The sequence below is a fragment of the Rutilus rutilus genome (assembly GCF_951802725.1).
Source record: "Rutilus rutilus genome assembly, chromosome: 17".
Classification (NCBI taxonomy): domain Eukaryota; kingdom Metazoa; phylum Chordata; class Actinopteri; order Cypriniformes; family Leuciscidae; genus Rutilus; species Rutilus rutilus.
In genome coordinates, this window is record NC_140230.1 from 32,858,795 (window position 1) to 32,884,156 (window position 25,362).

The 25,362-nt window shown below is 35.4% G+C and overlaps 2 protein-coding genes across 3 annotated transcripts in view; both read right to left on the reverse strand.

Annotated features, from left to right (window-relative positions):
* Positions 1-12,670, reverse strand: part of xrcc1 (X-ray repair complementing defective repair in Chinese hamster cells 1) — a 23,171-nt gene extending 10,501 nt beyond the window's left edge. The window contains exons 1-12 of one of the 2 annotated variants that reach the window (XM_084386186.1): positions 12,599-12,670; positions 11,880-11,953; positions 10,901-10,990; positions 10,420-10,512; positions 10,138-10,245; positions 7,767-7,925; positions 7,584-7,661; positions 7,378-7,501; positions 5,760-5,857; positions 4,267-4,423; positions 2,629-2,860; positions 2,399-2,515 (exon numbers count right to left, since the gene is read on the reverse strand). In XM_084386186.1, coding sequence (XP_084242312.1) covers positions 2,399-2,515; positions 2,629-2,860; positions 4,267-4,423; positions 5,760-5,857; positions 7,378-7,501; positions 7,584-7,661; positions 7,767-7,925; positions 10,138-10,245; positions 10,420-10,512; positions 10,901-10,951 — 1,217 coding nt within the window. In that variant the 5' untranslated portion in view covers positions 10,952-10,990; positions 11,880-11,953; positions 12,599-12,670. Of the gene's footprint in view, positions 1-2,398; positions 2,516-2,628; positions 2,861-4,266; positions 4,424-5,759; positions 5,858-7,377; positions 7,502-7,583; positions 7,662-7,766; positions 7,926-10,137; positions 10,246-10,419; positions 10,513-10,900; positions 10,991-11,825; positions 11,954-12,598 lie in introns of those variants that run through there. The other variant, XM_084386187.1, reaches the window with a different exon arrangement.
* A 204-nt stretch (positions 12,671-12,874) lies between these two features.
* Positions 12,875-23,833, reverse strand: LOC311276501 (B-cell receptor CD22). Its single transcript, XM_084386188.1, has 8 exons — positions 23,711-23,833; positions 19,959-20,336; positions 17,749-18,060; positions 16,611-16,874; positions 15,498-15,767; positions 14,574-14,673; positions 14,274-14,445; positions 12,875-13,139 (listed from the first exon to the last, which is right to left on the reverse strand). Exons 1-8 carry the CDS (start codon positions 23,751-23,753, stop codon positions 13,032-13,034), a joined length of 1,647 nt encoding a protein of 548 aa, XP_084242314.1. The 5' UTR covers positions 23,754-23,833; the 3' UTR covers positions 12,875-13,031.
* Between the last annotated feature and the right edge of the window lie 1,529 nt (positions 23,834-25,362).

Here is a 25,362-nt window from a genome sequence, read left to right on the forward strand (position 1 = left end):
TAAGACACCAAAGACTGGAGTACTTGCTGATGAAAATTCAGCTTTGCATCACAAAAATAAATTACATTTTAAAGTATATTAAAAAAGAGAACCATTATTTTAAATTGTAATAATATTTCATAATATTACTGTTTTTTGTTTTGTTTTTTTTAACTGCAGGCTTGATGAGCATAAGAGACTTCTTTCAAAAACATTAAAAATAGTAATGTTTCCAAACTTTTGACTGGTACTGTATATATATGTATATTTTTTTTATTACAACTTATTTTTATTTCAGTTTTAGTAATTTTAGTACATTAAGTTAAAGTACTTGTGCTAAATCAGAGGACGCACCAGTGAAGTAGATTCAAAATATTAAAACGTAAGAAATAAAATACAATAAAAACCTGATACAAATAATCACAGCATGTTTTTCACTAAATTCTATTTAATAGTATTTATTTATGTGCACCAGTATAACAATACATAAATGATAAACTGCAATATTTACCAACAATACCAGTAATATTTTGCATATATCTCCATCTATCATGAAAAATTAAAACTGCATTACATAAATTATTGTAATATTGATAATGTTGCATAATTTTATATTCAAATTAATTGTGAATATTTGATAGGGACCAGTACTACTGCACAGACTACTAGCCAACAAATGCAGCGGTTCATTTATTTAATTGCCTGAACACAACCATGGCTGTTTTTAGTTTGTCATCTTTAGCTTTTTCTACACAAGCTCGCCGGAGCACAAATGCCACACAACAGAGGGAATGTCAAATCTGAAAAAAAAAACATGATTTGTATGATCATCCACAAATAATCATCAATCTGCAGCGATCAAATCTTCAGCAGCAGCGTTTCAAAGACATTGGACCTTGTGTGCCCTTTTGCTATGAGAGTAACTTTAGTAACCAAGTCATTCATTATTCAGGACACTTTATGCTTCACATCGCTGCACGCTTTGAACGGACTGCACAATCAGAAGGGTCGTTAAAGAGACCATCACTGTCTGTAAAGTAATGAGCTGCACATCATCAGAGCTTGTGCATCTCGCTTGAGTCAGTATCTGGGCCAGATCGACTGGTGTAGTACTATAGTCCAGTTCCCTATGGGTAATTTAGGAGGTTCTTGCACAATACAGTCATAATTTAGTTTTCTACACTCGCTGTCAGAAAAACTGGTCTAACACTGAACCACCTCATTCATGTCTGAATCTGTGTTATTTTAATATTATTTACATACTAGTATAGTAGTAGTATTTATTAACAATTGGTGTGAGGTGTGTTAAGAGTGTCCGAATATGCTCGGAAGAACGTCGGAGCCGCCCCGATCGCGAATCGTAAATATTCAACATGTTTAATATCTACGATCAGAAATCCTGATGTGTGGGGGGAACCCCGAGGACAAACGCGCGCACGTTCTGGAGATTATCACGTGAAACAAAACAATATCCAATCAGAGATTTAAAATCAATGTATGTTGGTGCAGTCTTTATGTAAAATGGCAGATTGTTCCAAAGCTGTGGAGCGGCCACTGAAAAGACATGATCTCCTTTCAGTTTTAAACGTGTCCTTTGAACAGTCAGCTGTAGACTACTGGTTGACCTACGTTTTCTAAAAGCATTATTGTGGGATAAAAGGAGATCAGAGATGTATGGAGGAGCCAGTCCATGCAATCCCTTATAAGCAAACAATAGTGTTTTGAACTCAATATGATGTTTAACTGGAAGCCGAAGGAGAGAGAACAATACTGGCGAAATATGTTCGATTTTCCTTGTTCCTGTCAATCTTGCAGCAGCATTTTGAACTAGTTGAAGACGTGACAATAGGGACTGTGAGACACCAAAGTATAGTGCATTGCAGTAGTCTAATCTTGATGAAATAAAGCATGCATCACAGAGTCCATGTCTCTGGGTGATAAAAATGCCTTCATTTTCACAATATTCCTTAACTGATAAAAGCAATTTGACAATTTAAAAATGTCACAAGTAACAGAATTAAGCACAAATGTCAGCATGTCAGAACACCTCCAGGGCCCAGAAAACACCTCAGACCCCAGAGGGTTAAAGCTGCAGTCTGTAAGAATGCAACTACTGGTCGTTCCTGTTGCGTGTGCTCAAACTGGCGACCTGTGTGAGTGCCGTGGAGTCTGAGGAGCAGGTGGCGGGAGAAACGACAATCTCTGATATTTTTAATTGGACTGCAGTACCCATTTCGACCACTAGCTGTCATTCTTACAGACTGCACCTTTAAACATGCAGTGCAAAATTAGAAAAATTAATATTCGCTATAGCAAATGTTCCATGATCTGACCTCACATCTGTTGACTGCTACTAATAAATGACAAAAAAAAAAAAAAAACGAAAGCTCTCTGACTCAATGCTGCAGTTCGTTCTCACCGTTTGAAGGAAATCTTCTGCTTTGTTTTGTGACAGTCCATCACCCACTCTTTCCTGACGATAATGCCCCCGGCTGCTTTCACCTGACTGTACTTGGGCGTGTTGGCAAACGCACAGCTGCAGGAGAGAGAGACAAAAAGCTCTGAACAACAAGCACGAGGCGTCTCTGAATGCTGACACGTATCATGAGGCTCTGAACGCTTCGTGACACTAATGCATGGGCTCCTTACATGAGGTGTGTGGAGTCTGAAGTCCAGTCGGGTTTGTATCGGCCTCCCATGGCCAGGGCTTTGTCCCGCAGCTCTCCTCGGAAGGGGTTCTGGAAGCCACTCAGGACAAAGACGACTCCCTCCAAGATGCGGTTGAAAGCAACCGGTTCTGCTGACTTGGGCTTAGGTTTGGGTTTTGGCTTGGGCTCTGGCTTGGATTTAGGACTCTCTCTCTTGTCTGATGTCTTTTGGCCTGGAGAAGAATTCAAGATTTGACACCATCGAGAATTCAGTTTGTGCAGTGGCTCTTAAAAAGGAAGCCTCGAGATGACTTAAAAGTAGATAAAACAAACATTTAAATAACTACTAAAACAATAAAAAAATATCTATTTCATACATTGTTAACACAATAACGTTCTACTTGTTAGCTAACTAACAAACATTAATTAACTTCATTAGTAAACACAAACTTGAAAACAATGAAAAATACTTCTGAAGCATGCATTAACCGATCATTTCAACATTTATTAATAGATTATTAAAATCAAAAGTTTTCTGTTAATATTATTTAATGGACTTGACATGAACTAACAATGAACAGTAGTATTTGTTTTACTTGAGTAGAATTTGAAGTCACTTGATGGAGTTTTTCAGTTCCTTGCCACTCTTGCCTTTGGCTTTCTCAGTTGGGGATATTTAATTTTATCAATCAATAAATTCCACTAGAAACAAACCTTGTTGTATTATTTTAATTTAATACTGTGAAGCTGCTTTGATACAATCTGTATTGTGAAAAGCGCTATACAAATATACTTGACTTAACTAATGTTTATATTAATAAAGAAGATTAATTAATTAAAATACTAACAAATGTATGGCTCACTGTTAGCATTACCCATACATTTATATATTATATTATATAGCACAGCCCTGCATTTTGAAAAAAAATTCAGCTGATTTGCAAAAGGCCGAACCTTAAAATAGAAAAATGTCAAGAATGTAAAAAATAAATAAAAATCATCTGAAAACTGGTTGAATAGTTGTAACCTGGCTCAGAGGAATGCCTTTCTGATAATACAAGGCTTCTTCACCTCACAAATAATTGTAGAAAGCAAAAATGCTACAAATGCACATCATGTTTTGTAAAAAGTATGACATGCTATTCTGTAATCAGCACCCAAAAATTTGTTGGAAACAAGTATTGGATTTGATTCAGCAAATATGATGCAAGCAGATGTAATATTTCTTTCTTATTTTAATTCACCTATTGTAAATAGATTTTTTTTTTTCGTCTTTGAATAAACAGGATTCTCTCAGTCTTGAAAAACCTGGATATATGAGGAAGAGTCATTTTAAAAGTATGATTTTTAGTCCTGGAAATCAATAAAATCTTGAAGCAGTTTTATAATTGGACATTTTTATATTTTATATACAATAAACCAAAAAAATAATAATAATCCTGATCCAGTAAAACCAGGAATGACTGGAAAAGTCATGGCGAATCATTGGTTTAAAAGTGCAAAATGCCTGAAGAACATTCAGCTTTTTAAAACTTCTTCAATCCAGAAATTTTTATTATTTTATCCCTGGATACTCCTAGTTTCTGAGTACCATTGACTTCATGAGTTCATATGAATATGACATAATCTTGTTATTTACCGGTGGTGATGGGACTTGCAGTTGCACTGGTTCTTGCTTTAGATTTTGGAGTGGTAGAGTTTGGTTCAGCAGAGGCAGATGAAGTGGGCTTTTTGGCCGGTGGACCGGTGGCTTCCAGACGCTCTTTACTGAACTCGAACTTCCTCTTCACAGGAGTCTTTAAAAAAAACACAACAGGAAACACATCAAGCAGTGGTTCTCGAAGAACAGACTTTCTTTTACTCTGACGTGCTCTTTGGAGCTTGACAAGTACAATCACCACCATCCTCTCAAACATCATTCATACAGGACTGAAACAACATGAGGGCAGAAAATAAATGTTTTATTTTTGAGAGAACTGTTTCTTGAGTTTTTTCTAAACAAAAAAAAAGTGACATTCGAGCACTTAAAGTCAGCATGAAATGGAAGTTGTGATAGTCTTTTCTTCCCTATTGTGACGTATATCGGAGTGAAACAGCTTCTCGGTTCAGATAAAAATGTAGGGCGGGGCTTGATTTTGTCCTCGAGGAATTGATTGAATGGTTGTGGTTTGCTATTGGTGGATCTCATGTGAGTGACAGGTTTCCCCGCCCTCACGCCAATACAGAAGACCTTGCAAGTGGGAGGGGAAGTTATTTTGATTAAAGATTATGAGGCACATGAATTTAAATAAATAATGATGTGCATGGATCAATTATTTTTTATAAATACTGCAATATTCCATAAAAAAATATGATTTTTCAAAAATATTCGATTTCATGGTGACTTCAATATTTTCTAAAGGGGAGTGTTTGATAAGCGCTGAAGTCCTAAAGCAGGCGGAGCATCTTGATCTCAGATCTTGCTGAGATTCAGTTTTTCCAGTTCCAGTTATTATAAGGATATAATTCTGGAACGCTATAAAAGGTCAATAATCCATTGCAGGCGACTAATAAAATATCTGCCACTTCAGCACAAAGACAATAGCATCAGGAACTGTGTTCGCATCGGAGAGATGATTTATGGGGACCGTAAGTGGAGCAGCTAATTTAATAAGGAAGTAAAATGGGCTACTCATTAGTTAGAGGACAGGAATACAGTTATATAGGGCTTGTTATATAGGGCTCCACACCTGAAGAGAGAAACACTGTGGTGTTCAAAGGATTATGGTTGGTGAGATGTTAATGTTTTAGTCTCTTACGCTCACTCAAGCTCTTTACTTGATCAAAAATAGAGTAAAATCAGTAATATGTGAAATACAAATTAAAATTGCTACTTTCTATGTAAATATAATTTAAAATGTAATTTATTACTGTGATCAAAGCTGAATTTTCAGCATCATTACTCCAGTCTTCAGTGTCACATGATCCTTCAGAAATCATTCTAATATGCTGATCTGGTATTATGCTGAATAGAAACATTTCTTATTATCATTGTTGAAAACAGTTGTGCTGCTTCATATTTACATACAGTTGCCACACAACTAACTCACTCCATCCCTAGTTCTGATCTGATCTGAACATACGGGTCAGTACCTGTTGTGTGCTGGTGCTGCTGGAAGACGACTGTGTGGACGAACCGTCGGACTTCAGAGCAGCGGTGGCGTAACTCAACTTGTCATTCTGAGGAGAAACTGATAGAAACAAACAGGAATTATTGATTCTGTGATTACTATATTTACTTCTGTGCACTTCTGTGTACAGAGGACCCAAAATGAACATTCACCAAGCATGGATCAAATCTGTCTTGGAAGGAAATCCAAAATTATGTTATTATGAACAGTAACATTCAATATAATAAAATAAAAAAATAACACCCAACCCCCCCAACTGAATATTGGACCATTTGCACACAATATAATACACAAATCATACCATGATTTGATTTGAGACAGAATACTGATCTCATGATACAATACTCTCAAGATACTTTAAACAAAGACAAAATAGAGCTAAAAATAAGATATATACAACTATACTATATATATTTTTTTTAAGTCAGACTATATAAAGATTTACAAAGGTTTAAATATTGTATTTTATTAAATAATGTGTTGTATTTTTTATTTATTGTTAATAATTAATAAACATGGAATCTCAAATGTATGCTTTGATGTCTGGGTTTATCATATTTGATGCTAAATTAAATCTGTCTAAACTTTCCTTTTGGGTGAACTATACATGATACATAGTTGCATTTTTTGTTTTGCAATATATTGTGACAAGATATATTGTTACACCCCCAAAATATGCCAGCTAGGCCCGTCACGATTATTGATTAATGATCACGGTTATTTGATCAAATCGCAATTATTTGAAATGACTACAACAATTGTGCAGTTTCAGTTTAATTTAAAAGCACATTTTTCCATCTAAATAAGGGAAATTTAAGCATTTAATCATAAAGTGAGCAATATCATGTCTCCTATCCTCCATGTATGTCTCAGATTGCATAATATACAATAATTTGATTAAAACAAATTTTTTTTTTACAATCATATGGGACTACTTTTAATAACTTTTATTATTATATTATATGTGATTCAAAGTAAAACAATAGTTGATCTCTAATTGCAAATGAACTGACTCTGAATTTCAGTATTGTTTCTCATATGAGGATCCTTTTTCAAATACAAGGTCAATATTGATTGTCACTAACGACAAAACAACAAATTATCCGTGAATTTATATGGAACTAAGCTTTAGGAGCTTTCCATCTTTATTCTCCTCCCTGTTACGTTGCATTCGGAGATCGACTATTTTTGACTGTCAAAATGCCGGCGCCGGAAACAACAACATTTACAGTGAGTTGTTCAAAATCTTTCTTTTTAGTAAACTCTGTGTACACAAACAATGTTCTCAATGCTGGAGTTCATGTGTAGAGCCCCTGGTGATACTTCCAGCAAAGTTTCATGTTGTGTCGAGCCACCTTAGTGTTTTAAAAATAGTGATTTTTTGATGCTATCATAGTAGCGCCCCATGCACTCCCATTCAAAAGGCAATTTGACCGAAAACTAAAATACGGTCAATCTTAAAAGTGGCGTTTCCATCCTAATTCTGCTTTTAAACGAAAGTTTGCCTTGGGAAGATTCACAAAAAGACCCTAGGTTGCATTTTGGCAAGAGTTATGCTTTAATACTGTAATATGCATTACCTTTCAGTCCTGTGCTGGATTTAGCAGTGCTCTCTCTGCTAAAGAACAGACTTCCCGGCTGGATATTGGAACCAGAAGAAGGGGATTCGTCTTTAACACGGAACTGACCCAGTTTAGTTAGTTTCTGTGAGGAAGAGAGACAAAAGATTTCAAGAGCCGTCAAACAGCAGGACACTGAACCCGAGCTGCGGAGGAGCAGCACTCACCGGTGGAGTCGTGATGGGAACATCGTTATCGTCTGGAGGAGAATGCAGCTTTATAAAGGTGATTCCATATGCTATTGCCTACACACGAACAGAGAACAAAGGCTCGCTATTCACCCTCTTACTGTCATGTCAGGGGCATTCGTGTTTGAATTAACATGAGAGAAAACAATGTTCAGCGTTCACCTTGCTGTAAGGCTGACTGCATACAATCTTCACGCAGTCCCACTTCTCCGGAGCCGTGGCCTTCACCAGCTGGTTGGGTCCGAAGAAGCGCACTCGGTTTGTGTTTGTGCCGTTACGGCTCTCTGTGGGTGACATGAAGGACGACGTGACCAACAGAACCTACAACAGATCGCAAGAAAGACACATTAACACCAACAGCCTTGAAAATGACACGTTCTTCAGAATCAGAATCAGTTTCATACCTCAGGTGGGATTAAAGGATTAGTTCACTTCAGAATTAAAATTTCCTGATAATTTACTCTCCCCCACGTCATCCAAGATGTTCATGTGTTTCTTTCTTCAGTCGAAAAGAAATCAAAGTTTTGAGGAAAACATTCCAGGATTTTTCTCCATATAGTGGACTTCAATAGGGCAGTGGTTCCCAATTCCAGTCCTCGTGACCCACTGCTCTGCACATTTTGTAGGTCTCTCTTATCTGACACACTCAGTTCAGTTCATGGAGTCTCTCCTAATGAGCTGATGATCTGGTTCAGGTGTGTTAAATAAGGGAGACATACAAAATGTGCAGAGCAGTGGGTCACGAGGACTGGAATTGGGAACCACTGCAATAGGGTACACTGGTTTGAAGGTCCAAATCTCAGTTTCAGTGCAGCTTCAAAGAGCTCTACACGATCCCAGCCGAGGAATAAGGGTCTTATCTAGCCAACCGATCACCCATTTAAAAAAAGAGATATATATATATATATACACTTTTTAACCACAAAATGCCTGTCTTGCACTAGCTCTGCGATGCGCCACACATTATGAAAGGTCACGTGTGTTCCGGTTCAAAAAGGCGATCTCTCATTTTCTCCTCCAACTTTAAAATTGTCCGACATCCTTGTTTTACATTTTATGATTTATTTATTTTGTAAATGGCATTTGACTTAGTCATTGCACATTCGCTTTGTAAACACTAGGTCGGTACTTCCGACTATGTCACACGTGATTACGTAATGCGTGCCGCATCTCAGGGCTAAAAAGGATAAAAACGTTGTTTTTCTTTTTTAAATGACAGATCGTTTGGCTAGATAAGACCCTTATTCCTCGGCTGGGATCCTGTAGAGCCCTTTGAAGCTGCACTGAAACTGTAGTACCCCACTGAAGTCCACTATATGGAGACAAATCCTGGATTTCTTTTCGACTGAATGACATGGGGGTGAGTACATTATCAGGAAATGTTCATTCTGAAGTGAACTAATCCTTTAAGGGAACAAGAAACATAACTTAACATAGATACAAGATATAGAATGTTATAAAAATAAATAGATATACAAAAATATTTTACTATTATAGTTAACTAAAACCAATAAAATGTTACTTGATCTAAAATAAACGTTAACCGAAATAAAATAATATATAAAAATTTAAACTAGTTAGTTGGCAAGAAAATATTAGGATAAAAGCATCTGCTATATGAATACATGTAATGTAAATGTAAATTGCTGGTATATTTTAGGGGTGTAAAAATATATTGTCTCACGTTATATTGCAAAACAAAAATGCAACAATATGTTTGTGTGTATATTTCACCCAAAATGTAAGTTTAATCAGATAAATTGTAATGGTGCATTAAATAGGACAAACCACAAACAAAAAATAGATCACAAATTTGAGGTTGAAATAAAATACAATATTAAAAACGTTTTAAATGTATATAGTCTGGGACAGAGTCCAATCATATGCACCCTGTTTTTTTTGTTTTTTTACACAGCCTAAAAAAACTAAAATGATTAATAATAAAATCTATACTAATCAATAATACTAAAATAACACTGACCACTAAAATATGTATTTTACATGTGTGTGTAGGAGATGTATTGTCTATGCAGCTATTATGTTGAATGTGTCGGTAATTATAAGAGCAAAAAATAATGGGTCAGGGTGTCACAAATAAATATATATGAATTATACATATTGTGCTCACTAGGTGATCTACTAGGCGTTCATAATTGAGATGGAAAAGTTTTTTATTGAAAGATTTTTTTTTTCTTCACAAAATGTAACTATATTATCACCTATACAATATATAACTTTATCTGCATTACATACAGTACACTCATGTCAAGAAATATATACTATACAGCAAATCTCAACAGCTTGATTGTTTATATTGTCACAAAATATAAACTATATTATCGTCCAGCTCTAATCTGCTAAATGCAACTATTAGGCATGACGATATTAAGATATATTAAAAACATTAACAATTTCCTGTAAAGCTAATTTGAAGTAATGTGTATTATCTGAACATAACTGGATAATAAATAAATGAATGTATTCTAAGATAATGGCATTTGATGCTTTTAAAGCTTGTAACTTTAAGACGCACCTCAAAGTCTTGATCTTTGACTGACGTGGAGTGTCCAACAAGGACCTCAATGAAAGCAGAGCCTTCGTTTCCAATGTCTATGCTGTGAATTTGCTCTTCCTTTTCCAACTGGAGAAACAACAGAGACAAAAATGTCATTTAAAAAAAAATATTAAAATAAGTGCAGGTGATGTTCAGTTCTCATCTTATAAATAAATATTTGTATTTATGAAATAAATGTTTATTTTAAATAATAAATAATTAAAAATATTAATAAACAGAATATTAACAGAAAAGCCATACTTGAAGAATGACTGAAACTTGCTTCTCTCCAGGTCTTGCAGCTTTCCATTTTCTGTACGTGTCAGAGCTCAAGAGGTTGTCTGCCTTGTGAGTCTGTGCAGAAGGATCGAACACGTCTCATCAATAAACGACACTTTTATTTGGTCATTAACATCATGTTATTAGACTAGCTTCATTCTTCCTCGTCTTGTGAGAGTGCTTAGATGTTTTAATAGTCTCGCATTTAACCTTCAGTATTAAAAACAGAGTTAGAGTTTCATTCATTTCTGTGAATCATTTCAAATGATCTGTTTCAATAGACTTCTCTCTGTCTTCTCTTGTTAGTAGATTAGTGTACGTTGATTTTAAAGTGGGCCTTGGGCTTTTGGAAAGACACAAAATCTTATTACTGTGATTAAATATGAAAGTTCTTACTTAAAAATCAATAATAAAAAAAAAGGTTAAAGGTATTAAGGTATAAATATAGACAGTGTATACTTACATTGTCCTCACTGCTGCAAGACACGACATGCTTAAGTTTGATTTCAGGCATGTTCGTCAAATTAAACACTCGTCTCTGGTCTCATAAAATCTGAAACCAATGTACAACAAAGGAGGATTTCATTAATAATGAACATTATAAATGTAAGTGAAAGCTTAAAGACGCAGTAGACTTGAATGAACTGAGAAATTAATTGTTGAGATTTTTTTCACCACCTTTCCAGTTGTTTGAGATTGCTGGATTAGATTTCTTTATTTGTTTTAAATCATTCAGACTGATTCGCTAATGAAGCAAAGGATTGATCACAAATCAGACATCAAATCATGTCTTGCAAGCAGTTTTTAATCTACAAAAGAGTAATATATAGGCTAAATATTGTGGTAACTATGGTCAGATATTAAACTAAGACAAAAAAAGTGACAATAACAACATTCATATTTAAGAATATGAGCATTTCTGTTCACATTTTGCTGTAATCTAACCTACGATTTATTTCATTATAGTCTACTCAAATATTTGAGTGTTTTGGCCTCATAAAAATACAAAATTATTTAAGAGATCAACTCAATCATTATCTAAACGAGACAGACTTGAAAACATTTAATATCTAGCAACATATTAATATGTTTTTGTTTACACTGAGTGGCTGTCATTCATAAATACGAGACTGAGTGCGTCATCAGCGCGCATCTGGACCAAATGATTGTCAACGGTGTCTCTGGTGTAGTTTAGCTAGTATTCGACCATTAAAGCGACTAGTTAAGTTAACTTAACTAGCATGCTTCATAATTTCACAGCGCCTTGTTAGCGAACAATGGAGCTGCATTACAGCGGTCATTAAAGCGACAGAAACAGGGCTGAAAACATTCAGACACTCAGTTGAATTAAATCAAGAACACTGTACCGAAGTCCAAAGTCTACAGACCTCAGCTATGTGGCTTATTGTAGCTTGTGTGGAGACTGTTTCACGAATACTCACGCATACAAACTCCCTCTCAATTCACAACACGTGACATCACTTCCGCCGACCGTCGTATCACAGGCAGAGCGACGCTTCATAGGAAATCAGGGGTAAAGATGGTAAAATAAAAGTCCGTTTTAATTGCAAACCATGCAGGAAAAAATATTTGGAAATTATCAAAAAATCCACACTAAAACAAAATGCTTTAATTTACAAACTGAGAGCTGTCATGCATAAAGGAATATTTTATTAATTTATTAATTTCCACAAAATCCAAAAAGTATACTAATCATGTCTCTATGACAGTCAGTCTTTTCCCTTTCTCACTGCTATGAGAAACTGAAATGTTGATCAATAGCCTTTCTTTGACACTTGTTTTTAATAGGCCTAGATGTTGTAATTTTCCACCTGCACAGCTTTAAGGTTTTCTTTGAAATGCCATCTGACAAGTTTAGCACTTACCACACAAACAATGTTCCCCTTCTTCTCGGTTGCATGACAAGATCAATCTTAGTGTTCAAAAAATGTAACCTTTTGCCCATTTCCCTGTTCCAATCTTAGCCTGCATGTTTTAGTTTGCAATAAACTCTGTTTTATTTTTCTATTGTCCTCAGGACGAACCTAAAATACTTTCAGTTCATGACTCTATGTCTTATCATTTTATGAATATATTGTCCATGGAATGTATAAATACCACCTTTGAAATATACTGACTTTTCAATGATGCAAAGACTTACTTTTAAAGCGCATGTCAAAGGAAAATCTTTAGACACTCTCAAATGTGACTTTCCACAGCTCAGTCAGTGTTCATTGAAAATAACCTGAAATGACTTTAGACTGATTTGCAAATCACTGATTGGCTGTTCAATTGAATGGCGATTAAAACACACAGCATAGTTATAAAGCCACTACTTTTTGTCTATTCAGTGATGTTGCAAACAGCCAAACAAACAATATTCACTCACATGCATTTCTTCATATTCTTCAAACCGTAGCTTGAGATGCCAAAGACATTGTTTTTTTATTTCTTTATTTCTGGAGGCTGGTTGATACAGAAACAACAGCGCCAGCACAGGCTCAGTTCTCAGTGAAAACGCAGAGGTATGGTAATATAAACACAGACAGGTAAGATTGCTTCTGTTATTTGAGGATTCATTGATGATGTTGTGATCATATGACCTCCACATAGATGGCCGTGTCAGAGTCTATGGTGACGGCGGTCGGCCTCTCTCGCTGCTCTCGCTGTCGTCTGGCTCCTCGTCTTTGTCTCTTATGCATCTGCAACACAGAGACGGCTGCATTTCAAAATCAAACGCATCATTATTTAACATGCCTTTTATAAATACAGATGGCATTTTGCTGTTGTGATACTGTACCTCTCAGATTGTTGACATTTCCCCCCCTATGACTTTCACTTATAATGTTAATAAAAAACATTCTTTTTATAATTTAGAGTTTCAATAAATGCGCTTTTGGACTTAATAATAATAATAATAATAATAAACAATTCAGAATTCAAAAATTCAGAATGCAAACATCAAAAATTCAACATTCTTAATAAAAACGTTCAAAAGATCAAGTAAAATGTCATCAATTCATACAGCAGATGACTATCATTGCATCTGAAATCACGTGCTGTCTGAGTAGGTACTGCATTTGAATTTGTGACGACCTGGGTCTTCATTGGGTTTTTCCTCAAACGTCACGACCAAACAATAATTTCAAATCCCATTTAAAGGAATGGGAAACAACAAAACAATCCAAATAATCAAACATTTTCAAATAAATCGACGAAAACTCATAGAAATAAGGCATAGAATTAGCCTAATCCCGGACGAGCCCCCATTTGTTACGCCCCGTGACTCAAAAAAGGGGACGCAACAAAAAAAGGGGACATAAGAAAGCCAATTCGTAAAGAAACGTGTTTATTCAGATAAGATAAATATACAAAAACTATGTATTGTAGTAGTCAAAAGTCAGTGATGTCGTGCTGGGTGTATGTGTGAGAATGTAATGGGCTGTAGTGTCGTGATGCATGCAAAAAGAAACATAATCAAACAATAACGAAAGCAATCAAGTTGGCCGCCTGCGCCCTCTGCCATCGAGCTTGCTTCTCTTAAAGAGGCAAGGGAAATTAGGCACAGGTGGGGGGGGGGGGGGGGAGTCATCCGTCTGCTACTGGGAAAAACCCAATGAAGACCCAGGTCGTCACAAATTTAAATTTACTTCGACCATTAAGAAATTACATTCTATATAGTATGAATATGGGTAGTATGAATGAAATCTGGATGTACTACATCTGTCATGTGATCTATCAGTGTCAGTTGTGTCGCTTCACTTATAGGCCCTGTCCCGAATGAATGTCTCGACTCAAACCGTACCGATCTTCATGAGCCCATCATCGCTTTTTACCTGTTTGCTGCGTACAAAACATGGAGTGCTGTTCTGATAGATGAGCTGGTAACTGCCGTTGCTATAGATGTTTGTGACCTCACTGCAGTTAATGTAGAGCGGCATGCGCTCCTGATAGATGCCGAGACTCTCCGGATGTATTGCAGGAGGTCTGTAGGCCATGACACGTCTCCTTTTCAACAAGAAAAGAGCTCAGATGTTATTTACACTGAATGTAGTCAGATGGCAGGTTTGTCAGACATGAAACTGAATTGTTAATGACATAAGCACATGATAAAACATTAGTGAGAAGGATCTTACTGTCTGTTTGTGCAGCAACAGCAGTAAAGAGTCAGAAGACTCATCAGCAGAAGGAAAAACACAGCACATGCTGCTGGTATTAGAATCCGTATCAGATGACCTGTGGAAAAAAAACAACTTCCTCATTATAACGCATATGTAATGAATATCCAAACTTTGTTTGTTTTTTAAATTAGTAATTAAATATTTAAACATTTATGTAAATATTATAAATTATATTTATTTATATATAAATTAGTGTTGTCAATTTTTTTGCATATATGTGTGTATATATATTATATTTATATATATGATATATTTGTCTGTGTACATATACACATATGTATGCGTGTATGTTTATATACACAGACATGCACACATACACATAGTGTATATATATATATATGTTAACAAAAACTTTGATGTTAGATGCGATAAATCGATTTGACAGCACTGATATAAATTAATATTTAATCAAAAATATAATAAAATAAAATATTTATAAATAGGTAAATTTTCCACTTTTCCACTCTTTTTTTGTTTAATTTCCTGTCCTGATTTTTGGAAAAATCTGTAGAATGGATTTAAACACTAAATTTGTGTTAAACAGAGCTTTTTTTTACTACACTCTTTGGTAGATAGAAGCATCATTATATTATCAATTATCATATTTAATAGTATAAAAACTATTATTGGCAGATAAAAGCATCATTTTATTACCAAGTATTATATTTAATAGTTTAAAACAGAAGGATGTGCAGAAGGAAGTGTTCCCATTCTGTGCAAATCTTCAGGATTTATGGATCAGTTACACAATCATTGCAAACAAAGATTCCACAGAAAAATAATAGAATAGGGGTTTGAAACAATGAGTAAATAATGACAGAATCTTCATATCTGTCTGAACTATAATCCTCTAAATGTCATTGTTCAGCTGTAGCGTACCATCATGAGCCTCACACAGTACGTGAGAGTCGTTTCCCAGTGAGTTGATCGCGTAACATTCCACCGGCAGAGGAGCGTCTGCGAATCCACTGAGAGTCGCCATCAGTATATGGTTGAAATAAGAAAAAGAAGCATTATATCCGTCCGGCAGGTGAGTCCCGTTCACGCTCCAGGTGACAGCGGGACGAGGGTTCGAGTCCACGGCACAGAAGCAGGACAGCAGCGTCCCGTCCCAATCACAGGACGAGTTGGACAGAATCACAGGAGCGTCTGCAGGGACGAGAATAGTGGACATGTACAACATGAGACAAACTAAACAGCACTATAAAGGACAGAATACAGAAGCAGAAGAATGCAGTGTCATTTTGTATTATGTTTTACAGGGTTCTATGGCAGGGTTATTATTATAGCTAACAAAAAATAACAAAAAATCTCAACTTGTTAACTGGAATAAAATTAAATTTAAAAACTTTTAATTTCAACTAGCTGCCAACATTTCTCATTTTAATTTAGTTTAAATGCATGTACTAAAATAAAAATAAAACTGAAAAAATACTATATAGACATATTTAAAAAAAATAAAAAACCTAATAAAATGATACACAAAAAAACTTACTAAAACTTTAAATAAAATTGAAATTAAAATAATAAAATACACCTTCAAAATATTAATAAAAACTATACTAGTTTCTCGATACTAAAATAACACTGGTCTACGGAGCACCTAAGAGGAAATGATGATGGGAAAAATATGAGATGGGAGAAAAAAAAAAACATTTCAATGCTTTTTCAATGTTCCCCCTTGAAACTTTTTGTTCACTCACAAAACTTTTGCTTTCCACCAAAACTTTTTCAAATTCTTAAAAAAAAATTCAAAAAAAATAAAATAAATGAAAATTCTTCCACATTTTTTCAAATTCTTAATGTTTTCAAATTCTTAATTTTTTTTCTAATTCTTTTTTTTTTTCTAATTCTTTTTTTTTTCAAATTCTTCTTCTTCTTCTTCTTCTTCTTCTTCTTCTTTTTTATTATTCAAAAATGTTTACTTTTGTATTCCACAGACGAATTAGTGTGTAAACTACTAAAGCACGAGGCAGGAGGCTGTTGACTCACATTGCACATTGAGGCCCGTGAGGCGAGACGCCGCCCGTCCCAGTCTGTTGGCAGCGGTGCACTGAGCGCGTGTGTCTCGGGTCACGTTGTAGATGCGGACGGTCTGAGTGCGTTTGGGGAGGATCACCGTGTTTCCCGACTGAACGATTGACCACTGGTATTCAAACGCCGGCGGGTCGGCCTTACAGGAACAACTCAGCAGAGCATTTCCTCCGACCCGGACAGACATTGTGAGGACCTGAATGGAGACGTCTTTGGGAGGAACTGTGAGGAGACCAGAAACATTTAGAACTGCGTTAGATCAGGGGTTCTCAAAATGATTTAAAATAAAACAAAACAAACTTTGAAATAAGTGAAAACAACTGAAAATCAAGATGTAAGCTGTTATCTGTCACAATTACTTTCATTTAAGTCTGTCTTAGTTTCATTGTCAAGGACCACAATTCTCAGAACCACAATTCTCACAGAAAACCTGGATATATGAGGGAATTTCTAAAAGTGTGATTTATAGACCATGAAAAGTCATGGAAATTAGTGTAATATTAAGTCATAGACTTTTTTTATAATGAATGTGAAATTTTCAAGTTATGTCAAGTTCTAAAATATTTTATCAGCGCTTAGAAATTGCTATGTGTAGCCAAATAAATAACTATTAAAACAAATAATAATAATTGAAATAATAAAAAAAAGTCACAAATGAATAGAAAATCATGTAAATTTGTTGGTAATAAAATGTGTAAACTCTGTAGAATATTCTGGAATTGTTTAAATTATTAAGAATTACTTTATTTAATTATTCTAATTAAATATTATTATTATATTATATTATACAAATATTTAATTAAACTAATTTAAATTGCCACCCCTAGTTTTAACAAATAAAAATGTTTGAAAATGAGCAGCTTTGTAATTACAACAGAATTACCAGAAATCTCTTTGAGGGCCTTCAAATATGGTCTTTGATAAAGATGGGCTTTGAAGTAAAAAAGGTTAGGCACTTTGGATGTTGTTATACAATTTAAAACCGCAACTTTTTCCTCATATGCATTGGTTTGAATTTAAGTTCCACATAACCACTGAATTTCCATGGCTTTTCTGTTTGTTTGTGATTAGTGAATAAGGATCTTTGACATCTTACAGTGAACGAGGATCTCTCGGCTGGCTGAAGATCTCCTGTTCTTCAGGTACTCCGCCTCACATCGCACTCTGGGGTTCGTGTGTTGCGGGACGGTAAAGGACAGTGAGGTCCACGTGACCGGTAAGCGACCCGGGTCACGCTGCAGCTCCGTGTCTCCGTGAACGACGCTCCCGCCCTGATCGCCTCGCTCCCACTTCCACAGCAGACGGGGCCGTTCGGACGGGCAGCTGAGCCTCACTGAACAGTTCAACACGACCCACTGACCCTGCTTCACGGGCCCCGGGTCAGTGACCTCAGGCGGCTCTGGCGTATCTGATGATGAGACACAAGATTCATATACATATTCTGTTATTAGATGTAAAATCACATGAACATCAGTGTTGTTCATTAAAGGTGCAGTAAGCGATTTCTGAGAAACGCTGTTAATATTTGAAAATACGCCCCTACCCAAAAGGATCACACCCCTATCTTGATAGCTCAGCCCCAAAACACTGCGTAACACAGCACCTCCCCCTCAAGAGTGGACACGCCCCTTACTGCTGATTGGCTACAATTGTGTTTTGTGTTTTGGTGCTGGTTCCGATTCACTTTCGACAGCATTTCTCAAAAATCTCTTACTGCACCTTTAAAGCCCCACTAGGTAAGATTTCCGTTTTGGTCAAACAACGACCCCTAGAGTCGCTGTGGACTACTTGTATTTAACGTTACTGTCGTAAATACCACTCACGCAGAGCAGTCTCTTCACTCACGGCCTGATCCCCTCCCCCCTGTATACCGGTCCCTGTTCAGTCGGATGGAAGCTGTAACGAGTGGAAATAAGGTGTGGCCCCTTTAAGAGCTGCGCGCGCCCTGTTTAACTGTCGGCAGTCTGTATTGTATGTGTGCCTCGAACACCCCGTAAGCTGGTTGTTTCTATTTGATGCTCATTCTTGTCCTATTTTTGTCTATCAAGTAATGCTGTGGACGGTAGAACGTGTGACAGACAGTTACACGAGTTCGATTGGGGAATAAACACAACGCGTTTAAAATCGTCGGACGATTTGTACAAGGAACAAGCACAGCTAGCCTCCGAAGATGTCTAAGTTACTAATCCATCAACAAGAACGCCAGGTGCTTTTTAGCTCACACCAACGAGTGAAAGCTTGTCCGAGTGATATACAATATAAGCAATATACTTACAAGTCCAACAGCATGTGAGGACGTGTTGGGGGAAGTGAGGTAGCCTATGCCGTAAAGCAGTCGAATTTTGTAGGTCTTTTGTGTGCGCGGGGGTTACTACCCGAACCCCGAAGTTTAAAAGTACGATTAAAAACGATACAGACCCCGTCAGGCTATGGCAGACATGTCATTCAACCTATTGTAAGTCGATGTACCATCACAAGAGTCTTGGAAATATATTATGAAGGTTGAAAAGTTACCTAGTGCTGCTTTAACATACTTTTATAGTTTTTATTTATATTTTGAATTAGTTTAATTCATTGTTTTATTATTATGTTTTCCATTGTCATTTAAAAATGTTTTGTCTGTCTTTGGCAATTTTTATAGTTTTTTAATGTCTATTTAGTTTTGTTACTTTGAATTAGTTTTTATTATATAATTTAAAATATATATATAACTTATAATTTCCATTTTAATTTTAATGTTTGATAAAGTTATAATATTTTTTGTTATGTGTTTTTGTCATTTTTAAAACATATAGGCCTATCTATAAAAAAATTTCTTTTGTTTTTTTCAGTTTTCATTTAAATTTTTAGTTAGTTTTGGATTTTTTTTGTGTTTTTATCATTTTTATTAGTTATTTTTAAATAGGTCTATATAGTTTTTATTAAAATTTTGAATTTATTCAAATATTTTTTGTTTTCATTTTAGGTAAAGTTGTAGAAATTTTGTTTGTCACTTAAATCTATATAGTGTTTAATAATATTTAGAATTTAAGTAATTTGGTGTGTCTTTTTTTTGTGATTTCTATAGCCTATATTTTTATTTCAGTTTTAGTTAGGCTACTTAAATCAACTGAAACTAAACGAAAATGTAAAAATGTTGCTGAATACTGAAATAAATTGTTATTTGCTGTAGGTTTTGTAATTTTTTATTTTATTTTATTTCAGTTCACATTTATAATTTCTTAAACAACATTTTTAAACCTTTTTTTTTTTTTTTTTTAACGGTTTTAGTTGTATTTGCATCAGGTCAGTACAACATTAGCATACCAGTGACGCTGACGTTGATTTTGGTGCCCACAGCCCATGACCTTTGACCCAGCTCCCTCATCTGCAGTTCATATGTGTTCTGGTCTTGCTTCCTGATTCTGTGGATGTTGATGGAGCAGTCCCCGGAGCTGAGGTTCCCCGCGAGCGACGTGCGCTGTCTAAAGTCTGGATGAATGGCATCCCCGCGGTGAGTGCTGAAGACCGTCGGTCTCAGCTTCATCAAGTAGGAAGTCGGGGTTCTCGTGAGCCGAACCTCCATCCGCGTTGCGTTGGGAACCGGGCTGAAGGAGCAGGGGAGCACAAGACACGATCCCTCCAGGACTAACACTCGCCCCGGGGCAGAGAGAGAGACAGCAGGTGTCGCCCTCCACAGGCATGCTGAAACAGAGAAGAAGAAACGGTTATAGAACCATTTACCAAAAAAAAAAAAAAAAAAAAAAAAATATATATATATATATATATATATATATATATATATATATATATATATATATATAGGGCTATATATTTTTTCTTTCTTTTTTTTTTTTCTGTAAAATAATTCAGTAACACTTTACAAGAAGATTTCATTAGTTAACATCAGTATACATCAGTTAACATGAAACTAACACACACTTTAGTCACACTTTAGATTAGGGTCCAGTTCTCACAATTAACTATTAATGACAACCTTTGCCTCAATAAACTCCTAATTACTGCTTATTAATATTTAATAAGGTAGTTGTTAAGTTTAGGTTTTGGGTCGGATTAAGGATGTAGAATATGGACATGCAGAAATAAGGCTGCATTATAAGTAGCCTAATAATAAACAGCCAATATCCTAGTAATATGCATGCCCATAAGCAGTGGTTAAATTGGGCCGGGGCTCTCCGGGGCTCAGCCCCGGCACATAAGCCTGCTCGTTTGCAGTCAGTTGCCTATAGGAAATTATGTCACATAAAATTTGATAAAAGTGATGCTTTTGAAAACATATTTCTGATTATAAATGAAAGATTTTGAAATGGCATGTCTATTTTGTCTCGGCGGAGCTGAGATGAGAACAATCGGAACACGGCCGTGCCCGTACTCTTGTTCAGCTGCTTAATCTCGTTGTCAGTCGACCATGATCGCGCACCGCTCGCGCATGCCATGCGCATCTAGGTAGGCTCAGAACTCCGACATGGATAAATGTACGCAGCAATAATGAATGTTCCTGGGAGATCCGTAGTTGCGCGGGATGTGGAAGCGCGCAAAAGTTCCAGAACCTTCTACTGCCTTGAAAAAAAAAAAAAAAAAAAAAACCCGAGCTGCTGGCCGCCCCTGCAGCAACAGATCAGTTTTGTCAAGTTCAGCACAACGTTGGTTGTACAAAAAGTGCCCTGGCCTTGAATAACAAGGTAAGGAAAAAATGTTTGGCACATTGTATGGGTCACTATATCATAACAAGGTAATACAATGTGTAATCAAGCGTTTTATATTTAATATGAGGGAAATAGGCTACACATGCCGTGGACGTGACACAAAAAATCTTTAACTTTTAGGTGGCAAAATATTTTTTTGTAATTCTGTGAATTACACTGCAAACCAAAGTACTACCCACCGGATGAAGAAGGGTTGGCTCTCCACAGAACATAACATATTCATTTTATTTTATTTTTCATGTTCGCATTTATGAGGAAAAAAACATGTTACGGACGGGACCGCTCTGAATGTGGCACTAAAAGACTGTTTAAAACTTTCACTGAGACCTCAAACAGAAAGCACAAAGCCTTTCTTTAAAATTAATTTCGTTTTGTATTAATTGTATCTTAATTTTAATCAATGTTTCATTTCAAAAATAAGAAGTAAATATAGTATATAGACAATAGATAGGCTAATCACGACACGGACGCGCCGGCGAGTGAACTGGACTCTCGTCTCATAAATGAACCGAAACTCAGCGTATAAGGGAGCCTACTTGCCTGACAGACCTGATAAATATATCTATAGAAAGCTTGGAAGGTCTTCTTTTCAAAACGAAAGAAAACAGACCGCTGCTTGTGTAGCCTAATCCGTATGAAATGTGCATTTCTCTCTGGCGAGTTTACTACTGCGAAGATTGCATCGTCAACTTCATCTATGCAGGGCACTGACACAGAAAACACTTGTTTATTAATAAACAATTAAAATGTCTCCTTGCTATATTTTACATATTCATAATCATTACTTTTGATGGTTCTTTGTGACAGCTTTTAGGTGCTTTATTGGCAGCGCCACCCTTACATGAACGCGTCACCACCGCATCAGCACCGAAAACAGGACATTTTTTTCAATCCCTGTTTTGGCAGGGGGAAAACTGATCAGAAAATGTAACGAAACGTTGTAGAAATGTAGTGGAGTAGAAAGTATAATAATTGCTGCAAAATGTAACGAAGTAAAAGTCAAACGTATGCACTATTGATTCTACTTAAGTAAAGCCTACAGAAACGAAGTATTTGTACTTCGTTACATTCCACCACTGCTGATTAATAATGTAAACTCTAAATGTCCTAATACCTGTTGATACTACAACAATGCAAATATGCTCTTAACCTTGCAGTTTTTCACATATCATGTAAGACTCAATTTCTCCATTTCTTTGCACAAAACTCTCCAGAAAATGCCATTTAATAGTTTATTTTTCAACAAAAAATTTACGGGGGGGCATACCCCCGGACCCCCCTAGGGAGAGCCCCCCCACATAATAAATCCCAATTTAACCCCTGCCCATAAGCATTAATAGTGAGAATTGGACCCTAAACTAAAATGTTAACTTTTAATTCCAACATTTACTGATTAAAACCAAAAATGGCAACACTTTACAATAAGGTCCCATTAGTTAACGTTATTTAACGCATTCACTAATATTAACTATGACTATGAGTAATATATTTGTTATAGTGTTTTTTAATCTTTGTTAGCATTAATTAATAAAAATACAATTGTTCATTGTTAGTTCATGTCAGCTCAGGTCCACTAAATAATATAACAGATACTTTTGTTGAAATGTTGAAATTAACAATAAATAAGATTAATAGATGCTTTAGAAGTATTTTTGATGTTAGTTAACTAATGTTAATGGAACCTTATCATAAAGTGTCAAAAGTTATATTATTATTTCATGGATCTTAACATGAACGATGAACAGTAGTATTTTTTATTAACTAATGTTAACAATTATTAATAAACACTGTAACAACATGTGTATTGCTGATGCATTAACTAACCTTGTTGTAAAGTGTTACCAGTTATTCTGTTAAACCAATTCAGAGATGCATGACACAAATGAAGACTAATAATTTTTCTCATCTAATACTAAGACTAATAATCTCATCGCCAAAAGTTGCTCATTGAAACTGAATTATAATAAATGACTTCTGTCAGAGTGATCGTCCTTATGAGAATATTAAACACACTGCTTTTATGCTCTTTGTCTTCACGTGTTTCTAAAAAAACACACTTGATATCAGTCTTGCATTGTGACAAGAGCATTTCACAACACAGTCGAATATAGAAAAGGGAAGTTATGAAGTGTCTGAGTCTGCATGTTCACATGCATTTAGTGAATATTAACATACTGTATTATTTATGTGTTCAAGTTTATTTAATGATGTGTGGAAAGAGAGCATGTAAGAACGAAATGCATGGTTAGAATTGAGACGATGTTCAGAGAAAATGATCTTTGCAACATAATCGGATTTTGATTTGATTTTGACAGATACAGATCAGGGCAGATATACTAAAATCACACTTACCTGTCATTACAGTAAAGAGCCAAATCGCTGCGTCCAGAGCCATGAGCGACCACCAGCCGGAGGGACGACACTGCACCAGTGGACAGATGCTGCCTGCTGGGGATTTTTTGGTCTTTTTCTGTTTTAAAGGGAAGTCAAAACTGGAGGTCTGGCATATTTCGTAATGTTGCCCTTCTGTTCCATGACGTTCTCGCTCCAACATCTTGACTACACTTATATTGCATTCAAGGTACACAAGGCTGTTATCAGGTCTTGCTATATAATTAATAATTCAGTAAAAATACAGTAAAATTTTTAACATATTTACAGAACAACGTGTAGGCCTTATATAAAATATATGTGAACCTGGACCATAAAACCAGTCTTATGGGTAATTTTTTTAATTGAGATGTATACATCATTTGAAAGCTGAATTAACAAGCTTTCCATACAACTATTTGAAAATCTGGAATCCGAGGGTGCAAAAAAATCAAACATTGAGAAAATCGCCTTTAAAATTGGCGATTGTGCTGCATTCACTCACAAAAAATAAAAATGTTATATATTTACGGAAGGAAATTTACAAAATATCTTCATGGAACCTGATCTTTACTTAATATTCTAATGATTTTTGGTATAAAAGAAAAATCCATAATTTTGACCCATATAATGTATTGTTGGCTATTGCCACAAATATACCCGTGCGACTTGTGACTGGTTTTGTGGTCCAGGGTCACACACACACACACACACACACACATATATATATATATATATATATATATATATATATATATATATATATATATATATATATATATATATATATATATATATATATATATATATATATATATTAAAACAGGTAATTCCAACAGACCTTATTTGTTGAATTAGCAAGGCCATGTTGCTATTAAAATCAATATTTTTTTATTTTGTATGTTTTTAAAAGTTTGTACTTTTAATATTCTGACATCCACCATAATAACACTGGTGGTATAGAGAAAAAAACACATGATGATTCAAAGTACATTATAAGGAGCTTTTCCACAAGCTGAGGTTAAAACTAGATAGAAAATGCACACAGTGGTTGTAAACATGACATTAAAATAATGCAATAAACATTAATTTAACAACATAAGATGCAGCTTAATATAAAACCATAATGTAGCCTACTGAAATACTAAGAAGGAACTCAATTATTAAAATTCAGAATTTTTTACTGTTCTTTTGATTTACTTTTTTAAAATGGTACATTTAACAGCATTTTACTGAAAAATTACATGAAATGTTAGGCTATTACAGTTTTTCTTCAAAAATGTACAGGAATTTACTGTTAACCAATTAACAGGTTTTTACTTGTGCATTTTTACAGTCTTTTACAGTTCAGATTGCTTTCATTATTTTACTTTGCAGGAATTATGTCATATTCATCAAAAACTAATTGTGTTATTCTTAGCATTTTTATTAGTATTATTACGCAAGGTTATGTTCACCATGTGCTCAGCAGTGACTCACTCTCACATTTTAACCCATTTCCTCTCTTAACACTTCCTCCTCACACATTTTATTTTGTTGCGAACATTCAGTGTTTAGATTCTGGCTGGGACTGAATCAATACACCAATGCCTCAATTTCTAATTCTAATGAGTAATTGGTTCCTGCATTAAGTG